The following is an 11471-nucleotide window of genomic DNA, read 5'->3' on the forward strand; positions in this document are numbered from 1 at the left end:
ATTAGTGTATTAATTTTATTCTCCTTTCGGAGAATAAAAGTACTTGAGATAAATGCGTTCGCTTTGACGATATAATATCTGATCATCAATAATATTGTTAAAATTTTCAAGAAACAAGATATTTTCGATTCGATCTATCGTTGTCAATTTATTGTAGAATCACGTGCTCACCTGTCACCTCGTGTATCAGTTTGCTGCATTTGCGGTTGCATCTGTATTTGTAATTCCTGTGCTCGATCCGATTTTGCCTCTACCCGATGATCCTCTTCTTCTTTTTTGTCCGTCCTATCGTTTTTCGAATTGTCCACCTGTACAAGAAAATCCGAGGGAACATCTGTAGAATTACTTCCCATTTAATTTCCTGACACGACTACAGTACATTAAGAAAATTAACTGAATTCGTGCTGACTTCTAATTTTAGATTCATGTCAAGTTAATAATTATAACGTAATAAGTTTTCTTTCTCTAGTTATCATATATATGTATATAGAAGATACTTTTGAATAAATTTGTATTTTTTAATGAAAAATTATAAATTTAGTAATTATACTAAAAACATTTTCTGTTATAAGGGGAGACTTGATTATATGGAAGAGTTGAATTACTTCAAATTTCTCGTTTAAATTTCATGCCAAGTGCATGATTATCAAGCTAGCAACTATTTGTCATATTTCGAGAAATGTGAAATCAAAATGGCATGATGTATACATCGCAGTTTGACAACTTCTTGGTCTGAAATATGAGATATTTGGTTCAATTCTCCCATATCAAGTTTCCCATATCAACTCTCCCGGATGTCTCTTACTTACTTTTTTCGACGATTTTTAAAGAATTTTAAGCGTTAAGAATTTATTACTTATAAATTTTTGCGACGGAAATAAAAAATTAATAGAAAAGAAAGCAGAAATACAAAATAGTAATTATATCTCTTTTTAATATTAAATTTTTAATTTGATGAGCTACATTCTATTAATTACTAAATTATTAAAATATTAAATTTAATAAATAATTACGATACAAATTTGAACCGATAAAAATAAATCTAAATAAATAAGAGAAATTCTATATTCGTTCAAAGCGGACTTCAATATTTCTGTGTGAATTTATTTGTATATCTGATTCTGCAAATTACGTCGAAATCTTTTTCGGTTTTGAAACAGTCATGAACACTGCCATAATAATATCACTTATGAAATTGACAAACAGTTTAATAATTTTTATATTTTTATAAACATCTTTATTAATGTTAATAAGAATCTTAAATCTACAAATAATAATTTATTGTGAAAAATATTTTTAATTTGACTTTCACATATATATTTCTCATTTTGACTTTTAGATTTCTATTTTTATTTCTATTTTGTTTCGATTTTATTTCGTATTTTTGCTTTCTTCTTTAACGAAATATTGATGGTATTGACGTCACATTTCCAAGTGAGGACAGTTGTAATTAGCAATTTTCTCGTTATTTCATTCTCCGGCGAAATTAATTATAATATTTACCGTGTTAGGATACAGCTCCTTTCGTTGCTCCTCGTCGTCAGATTGAATCACGATGGCTTCACTTGGCGTGACATGATTGCTGTTTTCCGCCATCTCTTCGTCCTTTCTCGTTTTAATACGGCCACAGCAGAGGCCCAATAAGCAATACACGATCACGCACACAACTCTCTTGATTTCGTTCACATACACCACTTACACGCGCTACTGCTTTGACTAAAGTCTTTTGTTTGTGTTTTGCTCAACGTAATGCTGCATTTTTATTAGAATTGCTTTCTGCTGTTTTCACGGAGCATAGTTTCGCGCTGGCTTATTCCGTTCGTTTTAAATTTCCTTCATAGAATTAGATCTGAATTCGATGATCTTCGCGTAACAGGAAATAGGAATATCCTGGATACTCGAATCGATAAAAGGGCACGTGTCAAGGTTCTGTTAGTACCTAACTGATCGTTATACACGTGTTCTGTTAAAGTTCTGCTACGTAAATTTAGTAAAAGAGAGAGGAGAGAGAGAGAGAGAGAGAGAGAGAGAATTGGATTGGAGTGATAGTGAGTGAAAAAATATTCTTTCTAAAACTCTATATTGTTTCTTCTTTTATCCAGATATTGTGTGAATTCATGAAATACTGTGTAAAAATAACAAGTAAATATATATTTCGAAAGAGTAAAAAGGAACAAACGAAAAAATTTTTCTAAAAATATATTTTCGTTAATCAATTTATTTGCTAATAAAATTTAATTCATTATATAGCAACGCTTTTTATTTTCAATTATTCGCAAAAATTTCTTTATTATTTTCTTACTTTAGTGAAAACTGCGATTCAAATATTTGACATATTTTTATTTAGCGATATATTTATAGAATCTAAAATAATAGAAAGAGTGAAGAAATTAATAGAAAGTAAATTATATTAATTTTATTTAACAGATTATTATTGTTTTATAAATGTTGAAAGTTGACTATGATATTTTTTATATCGCTTTTTTTTATCATATGATTATTTCATGTGAGAAACTATATTTGAATCTTTTATTTACATTTTGTAACATTTTTATTAATGTCTTAAATTTTCAAGATTAATTAATTCTAACGTTTAATGAAACATTAAAAAAGCCAATTAGAATGTATGTCGCAAAAACTCTATAAAATGAATCAATCATACTCAAACCTTGGATTAAGAAAGTTGAGCGAAGAAATTTCTCGACTTTTAGTGACGGCAACTTCCTTTTCTTGTTCGAATAGTGGATAATAAGATAACTCCTCCGTAATTCTTTGCGCCCAATAATTCTCTTTGTATAGAAATTAAGTGCTGATGGAAGAAGTTTAATTATTTATATCCATTACGTGGTACCTACGCTTTTAGATGAGATTGTTCTACCGTAATATTCATTAGATATAATTTTTTAAATTTCATAAATAAATCGAATAAGGACTCTTAATATTAAGTAAGAGGAAAAGTAAAATAGGATATTAGGAGTCAGTATAGTAATTAGTGCGCAAATCTTTTGGAATATTAATTTAATAATTGATTATATTAGCAAAACATACAATATTTAAGAGCCATATGCGTTTTGATTTACTTTCGAGTTATTTTCAATGAAAAGATGAACGATAAGAAATTGATTTCGTATTAATTGTAATTGTATGCGAATGTACAACTGTTCAACCATTATCAGTCTGTAAAGAAAGAGCCAAAATTTTTATTCATTTCAATATTTTATTTTTTATTTTTATTTTTTTTCTTCTCCTTATATGTTTTTTATTCTTATTTTAATTTCTTTTTAAATTATAATTATTGGAATTCAATTTTAATTATAAATCAGAAAATTTTCAAAATTATCTTGCTATATATTTGCTTATTATAAATTAAATAATATACAAATTAAATAATATCCATTTTGATACTTTAAAAATAGTTATGCGATATATAATTATCTCCATAAACAATAAGATATTTAATTAATAAGGATAAATATAATAACATGTTGAAAGCATCTTTGATGAATTATGCCACTATTCGACCCTATTAATTAAAGATCTTTACGCGATATCTAACATCAACTGACATTGAATTTCGTGTTCGAGAAAATCCATTAGTATTCAGCGTCAGTATCTAAAGATGTCTAGCTAATGATAATACAACTACGAACAATATAGTCAAGAGTTTTCAATGAATTGAACTGGATGTAGAGTTACTTAGATAAGGTTTCTAAATTTATCTGACTATCCCTAGTGACTTATCAGCATAATCTGTATATATGATAGCAATTGAAGAGACATGCTATGATTAATAAGATCGATAATAACGTAAGATAACGATAACAATGTTATGATTTTAGTTAGCTATGAAAAATCAGAAGCGCAATAAAGATTACACATACAAAACTATTGCATTTTAATTTGAATGATATTATAATAATATTAAAATAAAAGAGAGAGAGAGAGAGAGAGAGAGAGAGAGAGAGAGAGAGAGAGAGAGAGAGAGAGACGCACGCACGCATGCACACTTATCCTTATAATGTTAACATTATATACAGAAATTTGATATACAACATATAAAAATATTTTTATTTAAATAAAGATTGTTTTATTTGAGTAAATATTAAGATTTTTATTACTGAAATAATAGTAGTGGAGGAGAGAAAATAAAAAAACATTTAGATAAGAAGTATTTTAAATGAATATATTTTACATTTGCATATATAAAATGCAATTTAAAAACTACTTGAAAAACATATAATATTAAAAAGATAATTTGCGCAAGAGATCTCAAAATATAAAAATATAAATGTGTGTTTTTTTAATTGCTTGGAAGCATAAATGTAGTATTCGTGGAAAAATATATTAGAAAACTGCCAATGTTCACGTGAAATTATTCAGACTGTTTCGAGAACAGAATTAATTTCAATCTAGTCTAATTTGCAAAAGTAATATATTAAAAAAGTATATAAAAAAAGTATATAAAAATTATACAGCAAAATGAATAATACAAATTGTAGCAAATCGTATAAATAATGGAAAAATGTAAGTAATGAGAAATATATTTTTTATGGTATAATTTATTTCTCTATTTTCTCTGCTTATCCATTTTGATGGATTCGATATTTCAGTACGATATGCTGTAGAAATAATTTTTACTTTTATATTATTTATTTTTTTCAATAATAAACGCTTGTTTCTTTTTTTCTTTTAAACATGCATTCTCCGATAAATTTTCTTTTTTTTTTATATGATTTATACTGATATCTGCAAAAAATCTGAAAGAAAATTTGCGTAGTAATGCTGAAGTCTGCTAAAAATCATGTGAAATAATTTGGATACACTACGATATGCGTTTCAATTGCAGGTTTCATGAAATTGTGCTTTCGTAGATATTCCTTTATGTCAGAAAATCCTTCTGATCCGGATCTTATCCGAGTACAGCTTCAGATAATCAGATTATTTTGACAAATTGTGTTCATCGTTTTAGGAACTTCTATATATAAGTAACATTTAATTATAAATTCATAAAAAATAAAGAAAAAGTTCGTGCGATTTTTTTTAAGATACATCGCACGCTCAACGTTGGTCGGAGTTCATGAAAGTTATCAGATTATATTAAACATAAAGTTTACTTAAAATCGCAATATCGCAATATCCTGTAGGTGAGGATGAAATGTTATAGCTTTTACAACGCAACAAAAAAGCTTTGATTAATTAAATTTCTCTAACTGCTTTTTATTATTCCTTTAGAGCGCGTATTTCGACAATAGACAATGAAACATATATAAACATATTATATAAATAATGTTAAAAAGAAATAGCATTTTATTCAAATGATGAATGATTTGATGTCGTGTTTTCATCACGTACGTCACCGTATTCTTTGAAATAGGTTGATATATAACAGAAATGATAGAAAGTTTACTATACTATATTTGAAAAAGTTAGAATGACCTGACGATATCGGAAAAGTAATCGACTGAGGCAGTAATAACCAGTTCGTTCGAAATCGCATAAATAAAAAGGATCTCGAGGAACATTTGCAGTAAAGCTTGTTAGGGCAGTATATATTCGAACTCTTTAATTCTATGTTATCCACTTTGTGGGGAATGTGAACCGACTTTAATTACCAGTTTATTCATTAGTGACAGTTGTCAAGTTTCGATGAGTATGCGGATAGGCAAGCATAAATCTCGTCGAGAACAACGTTACGGCCGCACCGGCGTTCGAAAGTTTCGAACTCGTTTAAATAACTTTTCCATTGTCGTCCACACATACCAACGCGCAACAGGAATTGCGCGAGAATATTTTTATGTGATTATGGAAAGATGTGGTTGCCACTCATTACGTTCAGCAAAAAAAAAACAGCTTTGTTGAAAATTCTTTAATATGATTGGTCTTGCCTTTAGTTCCTCACTGGATCTAAAAATATATAAACCATATATAAATCAATCATATTAAAGAATTTTATAATAATAAAGCTGCTTTTTCTGCTAAACGCAACCTTTATGATTGATGTTTTGTGCGACGAACAGTAACTTCTACAAGACAATTGATTATATTTATGTCGTTGTTTATGACTAAGCTGAGATGAAACGATGAGTTGAAAGAAGGTAATATGATAAGAGAGAGAAAATCGCGAAAAGAGGACGACAATTTCTTTTGGTAAATATGTGGTTGGAGTAAATATGGTATAAAGGCTATGAAATTTAGAAAATAGGAAAGATTAAATAAGCGATTCTGTCTGCGATTTTCTCTTAAATTTTAGGAGTGAGGCACCACTTTATGGGTGAGTATTTTATGTTACCTGAAAGACGACGCTAATTGAATATTTGGTTGACGCAAAAAAGAGAGAGAAGAGAATGTTGATATTAAAAGAAATCTGCTCTCTTGAAATATCAAGAGAAAATTTTATTGCTTATTTGCCTTCGTCGCGGAGTTCCGTGCATTACATCATTCTGACTACGCAATTGGACTCCACCGCGAAATCCATCTTCATCGTGCACTCTGGACGCATTATGGATTAGCATTGACTTCGAAATAGCAGTTTTAAAAATAAACGTCGCGATTGTTTATTCGAGAATTGTTCCATGCATGTATTGTACTTTTAGAAAAATAAAACGCTCTTTTTTTTTAATTTTGATGTCGAAAGTCATTAGAACTTAATTGATTTCATCGATAGGGTTTTGAGACAAATGGAAACCAATTTAATTTAAAAAAATGTATCTTTACGATTTTTACAAAATTTCATTTGAATAAACGAACTTCACAAAAATCATAAAATATAAATTTTTCAATATAGATGTAAATTTTCTTTATTCTTTGTAAATAAATTTTAATTGTTATTTAACTTGAATTTGATCTATTCGATCGATTAATTGTGTAATAGATATGCGGATTTACGAATGGAGATTATTTAGATTGTTAAGAAAAATAAATTTTAACGAAATTTGAATTACTCGGATAAATAGAGCCGGAAATTATAAAATGGAAGTTTTTAAAACTTATTTCTTGTAAGAGAGCAAAATTTGCTTTAATTCGTAAGTGTTCAGTATGATATTAACTGTGTAATGAAATATCACTTTGCAAGGTAAACATTATGAATATATATTATGATAATATACAATGACCTAATTCGTCGATTGCGATATATGATCCTAAAAAATATTTCTTTAAATTTCCGAGGGGATTTACAATGTCACAAGCGTATTACGAGAAGGTTGCTGCGAACGATGATTTACGATCGCAATAAAGGAAGAGAACGAGCTGAGGTTGCACCAAGAGTATTGTGGAATTCGTCACGTTGATCAAGCTTAAAAGATTAAATCACACAAGTGTATTTCTGTACCGATTATAAATCGAATTTGCGTGGAAATTGTGTTTTTTCGCGTAAAATGAGATAACTTTAATCTTGCCGCAAATATTCAATACACGCTAATTTCAATATTCTACAACGTTTATTTGGATAGTTACTAGTTACATTATGCATTATGTAATGTTGTAGATTGTAAAATCATCATGAAGCTTCCAGCGTGAAATTTGTCGTTCAAATGTATTAAGAATAGTTAACACTACCTTGTTAACTTTTCAATTATGATTGCATACATTTTTATAACGTGATATTTATATGCGTATTTTTTTACTGTGCAATAAAAATAATGCGTTATATATTTATTTGAATTTGATCATGTTAAGTATGAAAAAGAAAAAAATTTTTAGAACGTTTACACTTCAGATAAATACGATTTTATATGACAATTTAATTTTGCAGAACAATTACGGATTATAAAAATAGTGATTACTCATCAGCTTTTATTGTTTATGTAACAAGATCAATTTGGAAGGTGACATTAGCACAATGTTTGCATTGTTTTATATAAGAATAAAATTATATGATAAAACTGGATACAATGCGTAATAGAAATTTGATCAATATTTTCTCGTAATACATACATAACAATAATTAATGTTTTCCGTATATATGAACTGTAGCGAAGTAACTTGCGCGGCATACAAACTCATATCCATATTACTATTTACATTGTTTAAACTATTATAGATGGTAAAGCACGTAATGCGTTAATGAAAATAATAAAGTGAAGTCAATAAAGAAGTGGGACACCGTAACGGTTTTGATGGCAAAGTACTGATGACACAGACAATGTCACGTTTCAATCAAGATGTTAAATATCTAATCCTAACATCGTGAAGGTTATCCTATTTATCGATAGAATAGGTCTCGGTTAATTACCGTTTCGTTTATCTGTCTTGATAAGCGCTGTTTAACAAAAGATTAATTTTCGCGTTTTACAAAAGATTAATTTAACTTTTAGCAGTTTCTACAAATGGAAATACAAGGAATATCTGCCGAAGTTTGAAGAATTTTCCTGTTGTACGGTATCCTTTTCTTTTTTGAAATAACTTTAAGAGAAGGAAGCAAAAGACGAAAGTTTTGTAGTGAAGGTTGGCTATTTCCTTGTACGGCATAACACAAAAGACATTTTCATGGCTGACATTTGGTCTCTACGACGTAGAAAAGAACAATAAATCGGACGTCAGTAGATCAGACAAAGGACACGAGTCTATTTGCTGGTTCGTCCGTGCGCCGTATATATACACACGTTTCACATATACAGCATGTAATTCCGCTCATATCATCTGCTTCATTCGATCGCATTATCCTTTGCGTGGACTATCGACTTTAAGATAACGGATCCTCTTTCAAACACGAAGCTATTATTGTCTCATAATTTTTTCTTGTTTCAATTACGTCTATTTTTTATATTTTTTCCGAATTTTAGTAGCAAGTTACCAAACAAAAAATTTAAATAAAGCTATATTTCAATAAAGGTAAGCTATATGAACAGGAAAATTTTTAATGAATATGTGTATTCAAATATTATTTTAATTAGTGCAATTATAGTATCATTTTGCGAAAACTACTATCATTATTATTAAATAAATATTTTTTAATTATGTATAACGATAAAGCCCAATCTACAAGCACGCAGAACAAAGATCGCAAAACTAGAAACTAATCTAATGTATTTGAATGTATTGTATAATATATTGTATAATATATTGTATAATGTATTGTATAATAGGTTGCAGGACGCAGAATGCAGGAAGTTGGGTGAACTTCAACTTTCCCGTCCTGTGTGTTGCGGCCTGTGACCTGTTATAATCTGAAATACGCGTTTCATTTGCGACCTGCAACTTACATGTTATGTAGATCGAGGCTTTATAGAGGTTATGAGGATTTATATTAATACCTAAACTTATACTATCTTCGCTGTAAGAAACTTGGAAAATTTCATTTAAATTTCAATAAAATATTTGTAATACGAAATGTAATAATTTTCGAAGATTTTATGGAATGTTTCGAAAACAGAGCGATAAAGTTTTATTTATTTCAAGCTTCTTATGTTTTCCTATATATATATATATATATATACATCTTCATATTGCACATTGCACTAAAAATTTTGTAAATTCTGTAGAGACTAAACTTCACGCGAGAGTGTATTTTCCAATCTTCTGTATATCTAAAAATAGTAAGCACTTTATCATAAAGTACTTTAAAACTTTAAAGCTTTGTTTACATCTACATGACCTAGTCAGATTATGATATTCCACAATGTAAACTGTATGCAACAGATCGCGTTATTCGTCTGGGATCGATTTTACGATTTCTGCGTAATTATGAAAATTATTGCGATAATTATGAAAATTGTCGAACAGTGAACTTATAGTAAGCACCATCAAGAATTAAATGTCTTGAACGTCATTGATCGAAATAGTACACATTATTAATGATGCAAAATACTGTATTTCCTATAATTATAATTATCGCATTTTGAAAACTCAACGTCGCTATACGACTTTTTTTAATTGCTCACGGTAAAGTTGAAAGAAATTCAACCAATCATTTTGCCTCTAAAAGGTAACGAACATTTGGATTTGCGATCCATATTTCTCGTCATGGCACACGAAATTGAGGAAGTTCGTGGAATGAGTTAAATTAGGCTAGAATTATGTAAACTCCATCTCTTGGGAATTCAGTCGAGAAACGACAAGTACAAACAAAACCTGAAACCTAGCTTGACCCTGTATTCGATTTGGTAAATATAACGGCATTGGATTGCACAAACGAGACGCAAAGCATATACATTGTCTAGTCAAGCATCAAAGTGCACTTGCTCCAACGATGATATAAATTACGCAACCATTATGCATTCATTATTGCTGATCGACTGATTATTCCTTTCTAACTGCAATATTAAAGCAAATATTTTTTAAAAATATCCCCTTTTTGAAATATCACAAAGAGGTCAGACAAGTTCGGCTATTTTTAATTTAGATTTATTAAATCTATCTTTTTATTAAGTGAATAGTGTGAGTCTCTATATTATTCTAAAAAAAAGAATCGATAAATCAAATTTTCGAGAATATAAGGATCACATGAATTCCTTCAGATTCACATATTTAAGTATTGTAACTTATATTAGGTGTAGTAAAAAGAAATCTATTATTTTTCCATTCAATTTCATGCAAAAATGATGGATTTCTTTTTACTACACCTAATATATTTATGTAAAAAATTATGTGAAAAGAAAAACAGCAGTTTTTCTAATATGTACGTATATTAAAGTTCTATTTATTTGTTTCCTAATTATATTAATATAAATATCTTGAATGAAAAATTGAAAAAATTAAAGGATAGCAATTCTGTTTACATTATAATTAGGAAACAAACAATAGAATTTTATGCACATGTCACAAAAATCTTACTGTTTTTTTTTTTTTAATAAAATGATCACTAAAATGACTATAAAATTTACAGAGTTTTGGATGGATAAAAATCATTAGCACATTGTTTGATGTTGATCACGATATGTAACTCAGGCTCTCAAATTGAATAATACTTTGCTATTATCTATCTTCTGTAATTACTATTCTGTAATTACAAGTCACTTTCAGAAGGTTTTATTATGTTAAATGAATTTAACATCAATGTGTGTAAATCATTTGATATTTCATTCGCACAAAAACGACGGGCTATTTATGTAACTCATTAAAAATTAAAAATTAATTATAACAACCACGTGGAAAGCGTCGCATTGTTTCATTTTCTCATATGCGAATACTTAATAGCTATTCCATTCGAATAAAATCTATTCTCGTCAATATACCGGGAATGCAGTCGGGTAAAAATGGCGAATTAATGATAAAATATACGCCGTAATATAGCGAGCGAATCAATGCTGATTATTCATTCGACTCCGAGCTAATAATATTGCGCACGAATTGTTTTACTCACGAATACTGCTTACGACGTGAGCATCGACATATCATTTCGCAATACGACCGTCAACTCAGCGAATCATCGTAATATATTAAAGATGGGTCATAAATGTCAAAACATCGTTTACGACCGTATCGATCGTCTTCAAAAAAAAAAAAAAAAAAAAAAAAAAAAAATTGAAAAA

At 28.8% G+C, this 11471-nt stretch overlaps 1 protein-coding gene across 1 annotated transcript in view; it reads right to left on the minus strand.

The window, feature by feature from the left end:
* LOC108692884 (arrestin homolog) overlaps positions 1-1887 on the minus strand; it is a 43984-nt gene extending 42097 nt beyond the window's left edge. Inside the window, exons 1-2 of the mRNA XM_018201435.1 lie at positions 1504-1887; positions 172-308 (exon numbers count right to left, since the gene is read on the minus strand). Coding sequence (XP_018056924.1) covers positions 172-308; positions 1504-1596 — 230 coding nt within the window. The 5' untranslated portion in view covers positions 1597-1887. The remainder of the gene's footprint in view (positions 1-171; positions 309-1503) is intronic.
* Positions 1888-11471: the final 9584 nt, after the last annotated feature.

This window comes from Atta colombica, unplaced genomic scaffold, assembly GCF_001594045.1.
Source record: "Atta colombica isolate Treedump-2 unplaced genomic scaffold, Acol1.0 scaffold83, whole genome shotgun sequence".
Classification (NCBI taxonomy): Eukaryota; Metazoa; Arthropoda; class Insecta; order Hymenoptera; family Formicidae; genus Atta; species Atta colombica.